At 45.1% G+C, this 16,910-nt stretch overlaps 1 protein-coding gene across 2 annotated transcripts in view; it reads right to left on the bottom strand.

The window, feature by feature from the left end:
• Positions 1–16,910, bottom strand: part of EEFSEC (eukaryotic elongation factor, selenocysteine-tRNA specific) — a 249,398-nt gene that overhangs the window by 129,069 nt on the left and 103,419 nt on the right. For both annotated transcript variants that reach the window (XM_045812372.2, XM_045812374.2), the window contains exons 3-4: positions 7,859–7,955; positions 5,335–5,499 (exon numbers count right to left, since the gene is read on the bottom strand). In XM_045812372.2, the coding sequence (XP_045668328.2) occupies positions 5,335–5,499; positions 7,859–7,955 (262 nt within the window). The remainder of the gene's footprint in view (positions 1–5,334; positions 5,500–7,858; positions 7,956–16,910) is intronic.

Below are 16,910 nucleotides of genomic sequence, written 5' to 3'. Positions count from 1 at the left end.
CTGGAGGCCTTGGACCAAGGCGAGACTTCGGTTTGGTATGAATTAGTGAGATACAGAGAAACCGAGAATTTGCTTCTAAACTCTCAGACCTCTATCTCTCTTTCTCCATGGTCTGTGGCTCTGACAGTTTCTGATGTGACAACCCCAACAGTCAATTGCTATTGGAAACATCACTAGCCTGAAATCCTAAGATCAGATGTGACCGGAGGGATTTCTTGGGCTGAGGATCGGGAGAACCAAAAGCCTGAGAAGGAGGCTGGCGAATTTCAGGATGTCTGGTGTTTACGCCATTCTGGGATCTAAATGGGATTTGGTTTTTCTCCTCCACTCCCGTTCCTCCAACATTTCCTCTATCGGCTAATGGGCCCCAGCTGGGAACGGACACAGGCAGCAGAGACAGGGGCCAGGGTCTGACTGGCTCCGGCGGGCCAGCCCTGGCTAGGAGGGGAATGTGACTGTTTATTTGGAATGGCTGTGCCCTGCCTCTGAGGGAGTTCAAGCGGTCAGATGTGTCCAAGTTGATTAGTGAAATCTGACAGGGATGTCACCAGGTTTGGGAGGAGGGCCATCTAGTCTAAAGCCCCCACCCTGCAATGTCCCCAGTGCCGATAGGCACCGGCCACCAATTATGGTTAGTGGAAAGCGGGGGCAAGAGGAGGTCAGGGGCTCTGGACCTCAGGAGCTTCTGAAATGTGTTTTTATAGGCTCCATGGCCCAGGAGAGGCCTCAGTGGAGTACCCAGCTCACCTACAAAGCTGCTCTGGAGGTTGGAGGGTCCTGCCCCAGAGAGGAAATGCAACCGGCCCTGGCGTCTCTTTGGGGGCTCCGGGGGCAGTGGATATAGTAGACACAGCCTGGTCTTTGGAGTCAGAGGAATGACTTCAAATGCTGGCTCTGCAATCTGGTTGCTTAACAGACCTGGGCCTAGGTTTTCTCTCCTGTTGGGTGGGAGTTACAGGAAAGAAAGGAAGGGACAGAGCTGGCCATCAGTACACAGCAGTCCTGACTCCACCGTTAACCTGTACTGCCAATGTGCGCGCAGCTCACATCACCCTCACGGCACCCCTGCCGTCCCTTGAGACAAAGTCAAAGCTCAGAGGAGTGAAGAGGCCTGCCCACAACTGCAAAGGACTTGAAGCGAATTCTGACTTCAGTCCTTTCCATCCAAAATCTGCATTCATTTCCTAGGGCTGCCCTAACCGATTACCAAACTTGGTAGCATTAAACAACAGAAATTTATTCTCTTGCAGTTCCGCTGGCCAGAAGTCCAAAATCAATGTGTCAGCATGGTTGGTCCCCTCCGGAGTCTCTTAGAAAGAATTCCTTCCCTACCTCTCTCCTAGCATCTGGTGGCTTCAGGCAGCCACTGGCATTCCTTGGCTTTGGGCCACATATGCCCTTCCCTCTGTGAATCTGTGTCACTGAATAAAGAGCCCACCCTAACCGGGATGACCTCATTTTGAGATCCTTACCTTAATTACATCTACAAAGACTCTTATTCCAAAAAACGACATTTCTGAGCATTTAGGTGGAGATGGCTTTTGTGGGCCATAATTCTACCCACTACAGTCCACCCTCTAGTCCCCAAAACTTCATTTACATCCATTCCATGTGCAAAATACTTTCACCCCATCCCAACATCCCCAATTTCTCACCCCTTTATAGCATACTCTAAGTCCAAAATCTCATTTAAGCATCATCAGCTCAAAAATATCATCTAACCCATCTAATCAGGCATGGATAGGACCCATCCTGGGGCCAAATGCCTCTCCATCTGTGGATGTGTGAAACTAAAAGACAAGTTTTTTGCTTTAAAATATAGGCACGGGGGGCATCTGGGTGGCTCAGTCAGTTAAGCATCTGCCTTTGGCTCAGGTCATGATCCCAGGGTCCTGGGATAGAGCCCCACGCGGGGCTCCCTGCTCAGCTGGGAGCCTGCTTCTCCCTCTCCTTCTGCCTCTCCCTCCTGCTTGTGCTCTCTCTCTCTCTAATAAATAAATAAAATCTTAAAAAATATATATATATAGGCACGGGGAAAAAATGAAGGGAACACAGAGGTCACTGGACCCAAGCAAATTTAAAATCCAACAGAGCAACTTCCATTAGCTTTCCTGGACTGAAAATGACCCTCTGTGGCTTGGTCTTCCACCTTCTGGGCCCACAGGCTGTACTGGCCCCTACCTCTCTGGCCTCTGCCTTTGTGTCCACAGCTCTGCCCCTGGAGTCATTCTTCCCTTTTCTTGAAAGGTAACACGAGTTAGCTGAGAAATTCTCAGTCTATTTCCTACAATTAGAATACTGGAAGTTCAACTGCCTTTATTTTTTTTATTTATTATTTTTTTAACATTTCGTCAGGTCTGTCCTTTTCAGTCCAGGCTGGCAGTGTTTTTGCTGATACAACATTCTCAAAAAACTCGTGGGTCTCTCACGTATCTCAAGGGGATCTCCATCATTAAACAAGAGGGTTCTCCACAGATACCTTCTGGAGAAGCCTGTCTCTAGTCCTGGCTTCCGCTGAGTCGTTGGATTGGATCCACGAGTCACATCCCTGATCTCCAGACCAAAGGCTGTCCAGCCTCACCACTGTTGGCTTTCCTCCACAGCATGCTTTCTCAAAGTGACTGTCCTACTTTTAGCATCACTTAGAAGCTGGAAAGGCTGAGAATCTCCCAAATCATTAAGTGCAGGTACCTTTTTTGCTAACAGTTCTACCTTCAATTCACTCCTTTCCTCTCCTTTGCTATAAGCAGCAAAGGAGAAGGCAGGCTGCACTTTCTACACTTTGACTGGAAAATTCCTCAGTCACATATTCAAGCTCACTACTTACAAGTTATGCTTTCCCTGACTAGCAAATCAGAGAATAACACAGCACTAGAGAGGTAAAAGGTAGGCTGGGGGAAATGGGTGAACGAAAGCAAGAGAAGAATTAAATTTATATTTGCCAAGCACCTTCCATGTGCCCAAGCACTATAGATCAGTAATGGGACTCTGATAGGCAAGTTCCATCTTTATAAGGATGAAAGGAGTGGCCAAAGACCTCAGAACATGTCCTCTCTCAAACATCCCTGTCTGCTTAATGTGGCTGACTCTTTCTGCCTCAGCCCTCCCCCATCCCATACTTTCGTCAAGCACCTTTTCCTCCTCCAGGTACTACACTTCAAAGTCTACGTCCCACAGTGACCTCTTCTGACATCACCTTGCCGCTCCCAGCTGCTCTCCCAGGCTGCAAACTTGTCTTTTCCCAAGGCAGAAGGGATCCCGGATGAGGGTGGCCCCTCGGGGTCTGCCTCAGGGATCACCCAGAAGGCAAAGAAATTTACCATTTGATTCATTCACTGTTCCAGCTAAGAATTAACACGCAGCACTATAATAATCTTAACTTTGTTAAATATAAGTTTGGTTTATTTTCATAATTTTGTGCTTTATTTTTTTAAGATTTACACTTCTAGTCCCTGGCACAGCACGGATTTGATTTAAGTGGTGTTTATCCAGGACTAATGGTCTTCAGAAGAGGATCTACAACAGCCAGTAGAGGAGGGGGTTATGACCCTAGGACTCGGGTCCTAAGTCAGGGGCGGCCCTGGGACTCGGAAGGGCAGGGCCTCGTCCTTCAACTCCTGCTGCCACCCCAGGGAGCCCTGGAACCTGGCCAGTCCCATGCCTATAGGGAAGCTTTTCTTGTGGTGGTCCTCCCTGGTCAAGAGACTCTTCCCTAATAACTCCAGCCGCGCAGAAGGAACCAAGAGCTCCTTAACCTGGGGAACCCCTGGTCATTCCTCTCATCCCTGAAATGCCTTTCTTACATCCTCCCAGGCTATTCTAGACCAGGAATGGCCAACACAAGGTTGCCCCTTGCCCTGCCCTTGTTCAGGGAAGCCACTGTCATCGTGGTTCTCCCCCACAGTGCAATGCTGTATTTTATGTGTCAGCTAGGCTGAGCCACTGTACTGACATGTTTGGTCGAGCACTATTCTGGATATTTCTGTGAGAGAATTTTTTGGATAAGAGGAACATGAAGAGGAGTAGACTGAGTAAAGCAGATTACCTTCCATAATGTGGGTGGACCCTGTTAAAGGCCTGAACAGGAAGACTGACCTCCTTCAAAGAAGAAGAAATTCTGCCAGCCAATAACCTTTAGACCTGAACTGCAGCTCTTCCCCAGGTCTCCATCTTGCTGGCCTATTCTGTGGATTTTGGACCTGCTGGGCCTGATAATCATGTGAGCCAACTCCTTAAAATACACCCCTTTCTCTCCGTGTATGTATATATATATATATATATATATATATATATACACACACACATGTGTTCTTGGTTCTGTTTTTGAGGAGGACCCTAATACATCTAGTGAGCCAGGCAACCTTAGAATCTGTCTCAACACAGCCCTCCAGAGAGAACTCCCAGTTAGCAGGCAAACTGAGCTCCCTGACCTAGGGCTGTGAGTGCATACCCAGAAGCTGGTGTTGCCCTGGCTTAGTGCACGGGGCCAGGGGCACACCTCCATGTCCCCGCACTCCAGGTTCCTTTGAGAACTAGATAACCATCCTGGACACCAGATATCTTCATAGGATCTGCCTGGTTCTAACTAGCCCTTGTTCCCCACCCTTTATTCCCCCTGAAGAGAAAGCTGGTCAAGGAGGCTCTAAGTGTTTCTTCTCCAGTAAACTAAAACCATAAGAAAAGCCCACTGAAGATGGGAACTATCAAGGCCACTGAACAGCTTTCAGATCATAGCCAGGCCAGTAGTTACCAGAGGTGGGGGCAACAGGGAAACACGCAGCTGCCCACAGGTCTTCCAAGGGATAAGATGGTATCTACTAGTGGTCCCTATGAGTATAAACTTATCTGGATATCCTCCAAATTGCATGACTCTGAGCGACACAAGATTGTAATTGTGTTTAATTTGAAATTCTTGTGGTGAGGCAAAAAGTACCCAGAAAGAAGTCTATGTGTACTTGCCACCCTGAAGTATGGAGCTTGAAGGAAGGGAGGGTGTACACCTGCACCCTCACTTGTTGACCATGTGATCCTGAGCCCACCACACCTTCTAGAGCTTCGGTTTCTTCATCTACAAAGAACACCTAGTCGGGAGGCTCATCAAAGCATATCATAGGCCTCCAATACATGGGTATTGTTATGAGAACTAGGGAGAGTGGTGGTTCTAGAATCCAGGCACGGTGGGAGAGCAGAGGAAGCAGAGGGAGCAGAGCCGAGCCAGAGGGCCAGCCCTGGGGAGCTGGCCCAGCAGGCTCAGCCACGGGAGAGGAAAAGGGGCCATCCCTCTCCCTCGCCACTAGAGAGACAAACAAAAAGGAAGGACAAGGTAAGACTGACCTTGAGGGCAGGAATCTCCACACTGTCGCCAAGGCTGATGGAGCCTGAGAGGATGGTTCCTGTCATCACAGTGCCTTGGCCTTTGATGGAGAAACAGTGGTCCACAGACATGAGGAGAGGTCCCGAGGGGTCTCTTGTCGGGATGGAAATCTGGGATGTCAGGAGCTAGAAAAGAGACGCCACATGCTGGTGTCACATGCCGCTGGGGAGGGGAGCTGAACAGGGCAGGGTGGAGCAGGGTAGAGGGTGCGGCCAGTCCCTGGGCAAGCTGGCCCGGCTCAGAGGCGGACGGCTCCCTGACAGCACTCCAGACTTCCGCCATGCCCTCGGCTCCTCTCGGTACAAAGGAAAAGGGCACCTGGAGAAGCCTCCTGTCTCCTCTCATTGGGATAACCAGCAGCCTCCCAAAAGGCTGGCCCCGGGGCCCTCCTCCACACCGCAGCAGAGACAGTCTGCTGCAGGACAGCCTGGGGCACATCGATTAGACCTCACAAGCCTTCCCAGCTTTCTGAGCCTACAGGATTTAAGATGTGTCATCGTCTAGCCCATAGGTACCATGGCGGCCTCCTCCCCCACCACGTGCCCTCTCACAGCAGGCACTAGCCACTGGCATGCCCTGTAAGCTCACCAGCCAGCTTCACTTCCCCTTTTCCGGGGAGACACCGCCTCTGGGAAGGCTTTTTGCCCCTTCTGTACAGCTGAGCTCCCTGCCCCCCTCACCCGTTAACACACTATTGTGAGCATTTGTTTATTTGTCTCTCTCCTAGGGCTGTGAGTCCTTCCAAGTATCTCCAGCAGCTGGCACGGTGCCTGAGAGAAGGACAAGTGACCAAAGAACTCGGGTGAGGAGGGCTGTTGCCGTGTATGGCAGGGCGGGAGTGGGTAAGGCCACTGTTCCAAGCTCAGGCAGAGACGGGACCACCTAACGTCTGCCAAGGGCCAGTGTTGCCCCCTCAGTCTGCAGTGCTGCTTCTTCTCTGTTGACACTTCCCACATGCTTCAACCTCCGCCAGCCCATTTTCCTCATGCTATCTATGTGCTTGGAGATGTTAGAGCTAATTCCCAATAAACAAACGAAAATAAAGACTGCATTATTCCTTTTATTTTGCTGCTTTAGGATTTCGTTAGGAAAAGACACTGTCAAAAAGTATTTGGTAGTGAATGTTCCAAACTCTCAGCCTTGTGATAACAATTCTTCTGGAAAAAAGACTATATTAAAGATTCAAAACAGGGATTTATGCAGAGGCTTCTTAAGGAATACACAAACATCTCTCATAGCAGCATTTGTGAATTTTGCTTTAATAAAAACAACTGTCCAAGGCTCCCAGACCAATGCTCTCTGAAGCAGATGAAATAGTAACAAAAGCCTCAGCCAGAAAAGGTTTGCTTTGCTATGCCAGTTAGAGCAGCACCATACAGTCACAGGAATGGTGGCAGTGCACATAAACACATCTGTTCTCGGCTCTGTGGGTTCAGGTGCAGGGGGACCCCAAAAACACCCCAACAACTGATCGGGGACATACTTGCTGTGAGACCTTGGGCAAATTACTTAACTTCTCTGAACCTCAGACTCTTCCCTGGTAAAACAGGGATAAATCATGTAAGCCCTCCAGTGCCACTGTGAAAGTTCACGATCATTATGAAAGGTATGGAAAGGAGAGTACAGCTCCTGGAACGTGATAGGCACTGTTGCTGTCACAGTAAACTCTGATAGGGCGCTGTTCTGAGCACAGGACACATATTAGCCTCATCTAACCTGCATGCCAACTCCACAGCTCGTGCTCTTTTCCCTACTTTACAACTGAGGGAACAGAGGCAAGAGAGAGCGGGTCACATGCCTAAGGCCACACAGAGAGCAGGTGGCGGGCCCAGTGTCCAGTCCCAGAATCACCACTCCACCCTACCAAGTGAGGGCCACTGTGGTCTCCATTGTCACTGCCACCCTCACAGCAGCGTCACCACCACCGCACCACCCCCACCCTGCCCTCTGGCTGCCTGGGCACCCTGTGGTGCTTGGGCTGCCTCCCTCCATCTACTACCACTGAGCATGGAGGAAGAGCCCGTGCCTCAGAAGCGCTATTATTTAGTGGAGACCACAAGGCCCTGAGCTGCACTACCCTGCTACTGGGCCCATCTCCATCAGCCAGTGGGACACACTGGGGGACTGGCACAGTCTGAAGGCCTGGAATGGAAGACATGGCCCAGAGCCCCAGGATGCAGGAGCTGCTCTGTCTGAGTAGGGGTGTTTGACAAGAGAAAGGAAAAAGAATGACTTATAGGGTGTGGACAGCTCGGCAGGACCTTGGGCTAGACGGTGAGGCCTCTGCTTCTGTTTTGGTTTAACTCTTGGAGGGACACTAAGGTATGTATGTGCCTGGGGGAGGGGGTGGTAGTAGTTAAAGGAACAGCTCAGAGTCTTCTTGCTGGGGTGCCTCCCCCTTCTCTCCCTCTCAGACTGAGCAGGATACAAGGGGCCTGAGTGGGGCTGGGGCCAGAGGCCAGCCTGGATTTAAGCTGACAGTACCTCAATGAGCTCTGAGATGCCCTGTGGAGCTTCTGTTTCAGGGGCCTCTGGCCCCCCAGGCTTGGCTGCCACGGGTATAATCGGTGCACCTCGGAACCTGAAATGGAAAAACAAGCCCCGCCAAGTTACAGAGATCATCAGCATGGATGAGCAGAAGAGGAACGGAGGCCCCACAGGGAAACCCTTAGGTTGCTCCTAGGTTTTAACCTCCACTCTCACAATCAACTCTGAGGAGGCAGCGGTGAACCCTAGCCTCCAGGACTCTGAATAAAGACCCCCTTGAAGAAATACATCCCAGCCTCCTGCAGAGACTCAGGAAATACTGATTTATCAAAAAGTCCCTGAAGGGGTACCTAGGTGGCTCAGTTGTTAAACGTCTGCCTTCAGCTCAGGTCATGATCCCAGGGTCCTGGGATCAGACTCCCTGCTCAGTGGGGAGGCTGCTTCTCCATCTCCCTCTGTCTGCTGCTCCCCCTGCTTGTGCTCTCTTTCTCTCTCTGTGTGTCAAATAAATAAATAAAATCTTAAAAAAAAAAAGTCCCTGAAGAGGCACCTGAAAACATACTTCCACCATCCCAGTGTCTAACAGAGGGTATTCCTGTCTGGACCCTCCTGAAGAGCTCCTTCTTCTTTAAGAAGAGATTCTTCTTCCTCTTCTTCTTCAAGATTGACTTATTTTTAGAGAGAGCACAAGCAGGGGGAGGGACAGAGGGAGAGAAAATCCTCAAGTAGACTCCCCACTGATCACGGAGCCAGATGCAGGGCTTGATCCCAGGACCCTGAGAGCATGACCTGAGCTGAAATCAAGAGTCAGTCGCTTAGCCGACTGAGCCACCCAAGAGCCCCAAGAAGAAATTTTACTATGAGTATACATTTATCTTTTCCAATGATAAAAAAAAAATAAAATAAAATGGAAAAGAGGGGCGCCTGGGTGGCACAGCGGTTAAGTGTCTGCCTTCAGCTCAGGGCGTGATCCCAGTGTTGTGGGATCGAGCCCCATACCAGGCTCCTCCGCTATGAGCCTGCTTCTTCCTCTCCCACTCCCCCTGCTTGTGTTCCCTCTCTCGCTGGCTGTCTCTATCTCTGTCAAATAAATAAATAAAATCTTTAAAAAAAAAAAATGGAAAAGAAAAAATATACAACCCATAATCTTATAATATATCACAAAGAATTTTCTGGTGAATGATAGCAACAACAGTAATATAATGCAAATAAACTACAAGGATGTGAAATTTTATGTATGTTATAACCAAAATAAAAAAAGATCTCTTGGCAATGCATGGAAAAACCAAGGTTAGAAGAAAGGGCACTACAATAGTAGGACTATGGGTTCTATATTAATCCTCTAGGTGCCAGCAATGGCTGAGCCAAGCATATCACCTGGACACCTTCTGTGAAAGCCCTCAGCACCACTATGGAACTATCACCATTTTAAAGATGAGAAATTGAGGCTTAGAGAGGCGAATTAATTTGCTACAAGTCATTTACTATAAATCTCAGAGCCAAACTCTAACCTAGCCCATTTGACTCTAGAACCAAGGGTCACAGCTTCCATGTTATAATCCTACTGCCCAGGCCACCTCTTTCATTTATACAGCTGCATAATAGTGTGACCCAGAATTTACATGCTTTCCCCCACTAATGTTACTCATTTAGAACATTCTGAATTTTTCACTATTATAAATAACACTGGTAAACATGCTGGTGGACAAGACTGGCTTTTTTCCCCCTTGCTTTGGGATTAATTCATGGGGTATAAGTCTAAGACTCAGCATACATTGAAAAATCAGCAAAATGGTGGAATAAGGATAATCAGAAAGCCTTTCCTCCGTAAAACCAATAAGAACACTTCAAAAGATCATCAGAAGCAACTTTTTCAGAACTCTAGAAATTAACCAAAGGTTTGCGGCAATCTGTGGAATATTTATTCAAGAAAAAAATGGTTGAATCTTGGTAAGAATAAAAGAGCTTTGTGGCATTTTAACTGCCTTATTCCCATCTACTCCTCCCCAACTCCGCAGTAGCCCTAATAACCAGCATCTGCAATCAGAATGGAAGCCAGCAGCCTGACAGCCACTGAGGGGGCAGAATGGGTATGGGTTCCATCAAAGCCCCTTTCCTAGAGAACTGTCATTATTTTTCCTTTCCTTCCTTACTGGAAGATTCCGCAAAGCTATCTTTATTTTTCCTCAAGGGCATTTGTTGAAAACAATCAGAGGCAATTGTTTAATATCACAGCTGCCTAAGGGAGGATAATAGTTTGGGTAAACTGGCTGACCAAACAACTTAGAAGGAAGAGCTGGGAGCTTCTGTGGGAGCTTTGGAAACCTTCCATGGGAGGTTTGGAGATTTCCTGGGAATCTAGAAGGCTATTTGCAGGCAAAAGCACTGGGCATGGTCAGGAAAGACAGGAGAAGGCCCTAAGTTCTTACCTCTGGCTGACCTTGAGATTCTATGCAAACAGGAAGTGATGGCCAAGGCTGAGTTGTCAATTGCCTGCCTGAGCACTGAAAGCATGCCCCAACATGCACATAAAGATCCTCAGCAAAGATTGGAAGACGTACTGATTCTAGGCGTTTAAGGAGAGCTCTAATCATCAGCTGGCCACTAAGCTAACTGAGCAGAGGCTTCAGTGATCACACATGACTTTCAGAATTACTTCACAAAAGTCACTAACCAAATTAACAACAAACTATGAAAGTGTGGGTGAAGAAGAGAATCTGATGTCCAGAACTGCCACATTATATTATTCTGTACGTGCATTTTTCAACAAAGAATCACAATACAACAAAGAAACAAAAGTATGGTCCATCCACAAGAAAAAAAGGAGTTAATAATAATTGTTCCTGAGAAATCCCTACTAGACAAAATTCTTAAATCAGCTATTTTAAATTTGTTCAAGAAATAAACCATGTCTAAAGAGCTAAAGGAAAGAATGAAGATAATGTGTCACCAAATAGGAAATATCAAAAAAGAGTTAGAAATTATATATATATAAAAAAACAAAACAGAAATTTGGGAGTTGAAAAATACAATAACTAAAATGAAAAATTTGCTAGAGGAGCTTAACAGCAGATTTGAGCAGGCAGAAGAATCAACAAACTTGAAAATAGATCAATCGGGATTATGCAACCTGAGGAAAACAAAGAAAAAAGAGAGAAGAGAAATGAACACAGCCTCAAAGATATGTGAGACATCATCAAGTATATCAACAGGTGCATACTGAGAAGTCCAGAAACAAAGGCGATATGGGGCAGCAAAATCTGAAGTTTTTGAAGGACATTTAAAAAGCTTAGCAAATTCCAAGTAGGCAAAACTCAGAGATGTGACCTACACACATCATAATCAAACTGTCAGTGGCCAAAGACAAGGAGAAAGCAGCAAGAGCAAAGTGGCTCATTCAGCACAAAGCATCTTCAATAAGAGTAACAGCTGATCTCTTCAGAAACCATGGCAGCCAATCCCAAATATGTGAAAAAAAAAAGGCAAAAAAAAACCTATTGTATAGCAGACACTTGATAAATATTTATTAAATAAATGAATAACTGAACAAGTAAAAAAAAGTCAAAAAAAAAAAAAAAAAAAAAAGGAAGAAACCATGGCAGCTAGAAGGTAATGGGATGACATATTCGAAGTGCTGAAAGTTAAAAAAAAAAAAAAAAAAAAAAAAAAAGTCAACCAAGACTTCTGTTTCCAGCAAAAAAAAAATGCTTCAAAAATGAAGGAGAACCACAGAATTAACATATGGCCCAGGAATTTCCTAAGTATAAACCCAAAAGAGTGGAAAAGAGTTACTCAAACAAATACATGTACATGTATGTTCATAACAGCACTATTCACAAAAACCGAAAGGTGGAAACAGCTCAAATGTCCATCAATGGTAAGTGAAAAAAGCCAGATGCAAGAGATCACATATTCTGTGATTTATATGAAATATCCAGGATAGGCAAATCCACAAAGATAGAAAACAGACTGGTGGTTCCCAGGGCTGAGAGAATAGGAAACAGCTGCTAAATGGGTACAGGGTTTTTGAAATCAGATAGTGGTGATGTTTGCATACTTCCGTACACATTAAAAGGGTGAATTTTATGGTATGTGAATTATATCTCAATCAAAAAGAAAAAACATATATTGAAAGGTTTGCTACCTTTTTCACTACCACAATGATTATCTGTGATGTCTAGTTCACTAAACATACATCAAAAGCTCCTTATTTTTTATACATACCTCATTTTAATTTGTATTTCCTTAATAAGCCATACAATGTCGAACATCTTCCATCTATTTATTTACTGAGTATACTTTCAGGGAACATTTCTACACCACTTCCAGTTCTGGTCTTTGCTTCCTCCAGCAGGTGTACCCTTACCTTCCTAAGACTCGAAAAATTGCTCCAAAGTGCCTCTCTGTATGCAGTCCAACGTCCAACACAGTGGGAGTGAGGGAAAGGGATGGGGTCAAGTACCAGCGGTACCAGCACCTGTGCTTCAGGTTTTGCACTCTTCATCTCACCAAACCCATGAGGTGGCTGTTATTACTGTCATTTGCTACAGGTCACACAGCCAATGAGTGGTGGGGCTGTGATTAAAAGCCAACTCTGGGTTTACCATCCACCTGAGAATATCAAGAGAGTTAGAGGCAGGATTGTGTGCCTCTTCTCAAATCCATGAGAATTTGGAAAGTGGCTGATCTTCAAAGATCAGGCAACATAACATGTAAGTCCTATAAACAGATTAACAAAACTCTTGCCCTTTAGTAATTTTAGTTCTCAAACCAACAAAAGAAAGATGATGATAGCTATAATGACATTACTCAATATTCTCATAGTTTGCTCTCACTTTCAAATAAAGACATAAACTTATTGGATCCTTAAAACAACCCTTGGAGGTAGGAAGAACAATTGTTAACATTCCCATAACATTAGTTCAGCACTATGCGAATGGCACTTGGCTGAATGCTCCCATCACCCCATTTAATTCTCATGGTAATGATGTCAGGGATAAACCTGGCATTTTAGAGATGGGGAAACTGAGGCACAGAGAGGTTAAATGGCTGCTAAAGGGTCACAAGTGAAGTAAATGGCAGAATCAGGTAGCTCAGAGCTCCATCCTTCCCACTATGCTGGACATCCCGAGGATGACCTCCACAAAAGCCAAAAGGCTCCCTCCCCTGATAATGACTACTGTGTCAGATGTCACCACTGCTCCTTTGAAACGTAAGAACAGAAGATGGAGCCCAGTGCCCCCACCCACAGGGACAGGAATGGGTTGCTTCTGCTCCATCCCTTCCTGCCTCTATTTCAGTGTTACCTTCACACAGGTCACTGGTCCCATACCCTCTTCACAAGGTTTGTCAAATCAGCGTACCACCTAAGTAAGCTATTATTTCTCAAGGTTTTTCCTTTAAAACAACTTATGTTCTTACTTATAACCACTTATTGAAAAACGTAATTCTATATTATTATCTAAATGGAAGACGAGTATCATTCGCCACAAAAAGGCATAGGAGAGGCCCTCCCACCACCAGCCACTACAAGGACAGCCACTGGCCGATGGTCTCTACTCCCTTTGCTCCGTAAAACCTGTGCCTAAAAGCCTGGTGTAGCTAAATGCCCATGCCCAGGAGATGCCTTGAGGCTCGCAACCACGCTTGAGAGTCCAGTACACCCCACACGTTTGCCTTTACCAATTGACTTTCTTTTTTTTTTTTTTAAAGATTTTATTTATTTACTCGACAGAGATAGAGACAGCCAGCGAGAGAGGGAACACAAGTAGGGGGAGTGGGAGAGGAAGAAGCAGGCTCATAGCGGAGGAGCCCGATGTGGGGCTCAATCCCATAACACCGGGATCATGCCCTGAGCTGAAGGCAGATGCTCAACTGCTGTGCTACCCAGGCGCCCCACATATTGACTTTCTTAAGCTGAACAGGAGGCACAATCATTACAGCATGAACTTGGTAATGCCAGTTGTGTTACTTTAATTCAATTTAGTATCATACAACAGTGTGATAATAGCTATTTCTATGAAAACTAAGTTAAATTATCTAGAAAGATTCAATACAGATAAATCTCTTTAAAATCTGGTGATAAATTAGGTGTAATAAGAAAATCATAAGACTTCGGGGGTGGGGCACCTGGGTGGCTCAGCTGGTTAAGCCTCCAACTTTTGGTTCCTGCTCAGGTCATGATCTCAGGGTCGTGAGAAGGAAGCCCTGTGTCGGGCTCCATGCTCAGCAGGAAGTCTGTTTGAGATTCTCTCCCTCTCCCCCTCTCCCTGCTCTTTCTCTCTCTCCAAATAAATAAATAAACCTTAAAAAAATAAAGACTTCAGGAGAGGTTTATCAAACACAGAAAAGTTCTCCACTCACATTGCTGAGTAAATCGTGATTCCTATTAAGGAGACCAAAATTGTAGACAGTGCATTTGGGTATGGTTTATACGTAAAAGAACTCAGAGCACGAGTCAGTGGGCTCACGGCAGAACATTTCCCAGCAAGTGACAGATGTAATAAGGTCTTGAGCTCCCGCGGCAAGTACCTTGGCTAAGGGAAGCCGTCTGACGCTCAGACACAACAGCAGCAAAGCCATTTGCTGAGGCTTCTCCAGGAAACTTCACTGGAGGACACCTCTAACACACTGGTGGAACTATTCTAACTTGTAAGACGCTATCAAGAGAGGCAATCACACACACACAGACACACGCACACACGCAGCCATGCACGCACACACACACACAAGCACGCTGCACCTGGAGAGAAAAAAAGCCAAAATGACAAATGCAGCTGCCTAAGGTCCTGCAGCTGGGACCCGCAAATTACAACTTTTTAATACTGGCAAAGCAACAAACCCCAGAGCTTTTAAAAACATAAATTCTGACCAAGAACATCCAGAATAGATCTTGCTTTACTGAATTCAGACCAAAACAACTAATGATTACATACGAATCAGGAGTGCTAATTTGTGTAAAATTGAAATTACAGGTGATGCAGAAATCACACATGCCCAAACAAAACAGCAAGAAGCAGAGGAGATAAGTCTGAATTCAGAATGCAAAACTGCTCACGTAGCCAAGATGCCCCAGATGAGCCTAGATCAACTGCTAACAGTGTAGTGCTAATGAGGAAGGGGAGGCACGATGCTGAGAACCTTGTAATGTTGCCCCGGAGCAACTTACATTATTGATATTATTAACTAAGAATGCACGTATGTGTTGTAAGTTAAAATATTATGTAAGGTTTGAATGCCATTTTTTATAATTCTCTGCTTTAAGCAACTTTTGATTAATCAACCACAGTTCCCTTCAGAGGACAAGAAATCTCCTACTGTAGCTACAAAAATAAACACAAAGAAAGCAAAAATCCTAGCTACGTACTATTCCCTGCTGAAGGTTCTGAGCCTGGTTAAAAAGTTACGGCAATGCTGAAGACATGGTAGGACCAGGCTGAGACATTTTCCTGAACTTAACAGAAGAGATTTAAAGATAACTGAAAAAGAATAAACTTTCTCAAATAACTCCATGCATTTTTCCCCATTTTTTGTAGTGGTAAGATAAACATAACAAAAAAATTACCATCTTAACCATACGTAAGTGTACAGTTCAGTGTTATAAAACACATTCATAACGTTGTGCAACCATCACCACCATCCAACTCCAGAGCTTTTTTTTTTTTTTTTTTTTTTTTAGGATTTATTTATTAGAAAGAGAGAGTGCAGCAGGGGGCAGAGGGAGAGAGAGAATCTCAAGCAGGCTCCCCACTGAGTGCTGAGCCTGATGGGGGGCTCGATCTCATGACCCTGAGATCACAACCTGAGCTGAAATCAAGAGTGGGATGCTTAACCAACTAGCCACCCAACTGCCCCCCAGAGTTCCTTTTTCTTATAAAAACTCTATACCCATTAAACAGCAACTCCCCATTCCCTCACCCCTCAGCTCCTGGCAACACTACTCTGGCTCTATGATTCTGACTACTCTAAATATCGCAAATAAATGGAATCATACAGTATTTGCTTTCTTGTAACTGCCTTACTTCAAATAGCAAAATCTCGAGGTTCACCTATGTTGCAGCACGTATCAAAATTTCCTTCATTTTTAAGGTTAAATAATATTCCATGGGGAATATATGTATGTATGTACCACACTTTGCTTATTCATTCATTCCTCAATGGACACCTGGATTGCTTACACCTTTTGGCTATCATGAACAATACTATTATGAACGTGGGCATACAAATATCTCTTGGGGACTCTGCTTTCAATTCTTTTGGATATATACCCAGAAGTAGAATAGCTGAATGGTAATTCTATTTTTAAATTTTATAAGTTTTTATTTAAATTCTACTTAGTTGGGGCACCTGGGTGGCTCAGTCATTAAGCGTCTGCCTTTGGCTCAGGCATGATCCCGGGGTTCTGGGATCAAGCCCCACATCAGGCTCCCTGCTCTGCTGGGAGCCTGCTTCTTCCTCTCCCACTCCCCCTGCTTGTGTTCCCTCTCTCGCTGGTTGTCTCTATCTCTGTCAAATAAATAAATAAAATCTTAAAAAAATAATAAATTCTATTTAGTTAATGTAACTTTTCTTAATTTTTTGAGGAACCCCCATTACCATTATCCATGTCAGCTGTACCGTTTTACATTCCCACTAACACTGCATAAAAGCTCCAATTATCCACATTTCACCAACACTTATTTTCTTGTTTTTTGACAATAGCCATCCAAATGGATATGAGGTGGGGTATCTCATTGCAGTTTTTGTTTGCATTTCCCTAATGACTGGTCATGCTGGCGTTTTTTCATGTACTTGTTGGCTATTCACATATCTTCTTTGGAAAAATGTCTATTCAAATCTTTCCCATTTTTGAATCAGGTCATTTGTTTTTTGTTCTTCAGTTTTAGGAGTTGCCCATATATTCTTATTATCAGATATACAGATTTACAAATATTTTCTCCCATTCCATAGGTTGCCTTTTTACTCTGTTGATACTCTTTTGATGCACAAATTTTAAAAATTTTCTTCTGAGAGTTTTAGGTCTGATATTTAATTCTTTGATCCCCTTTGA

Source organism: Ursus americanus, chromosome 14, assembly GCF_024610735.1.
Source record: "Ursus americanus isolate L20-20 chromosome 14, mUrsAme1.1.p, whole genome shotgun sequence".
In the NCBI taxonomy this organism is placed as follows: domain Eukaryota; kingdom Metazoa; phylum Chordata; class Mammalia; order Carnivora; family Ursidae; genus Ursus; species Ursus americanus.
The sequence above is the reverse complement of the archived record's forward strand: the minus strand, read 5'-3'. Positions and strand labels throughout refer to the sequence as shown.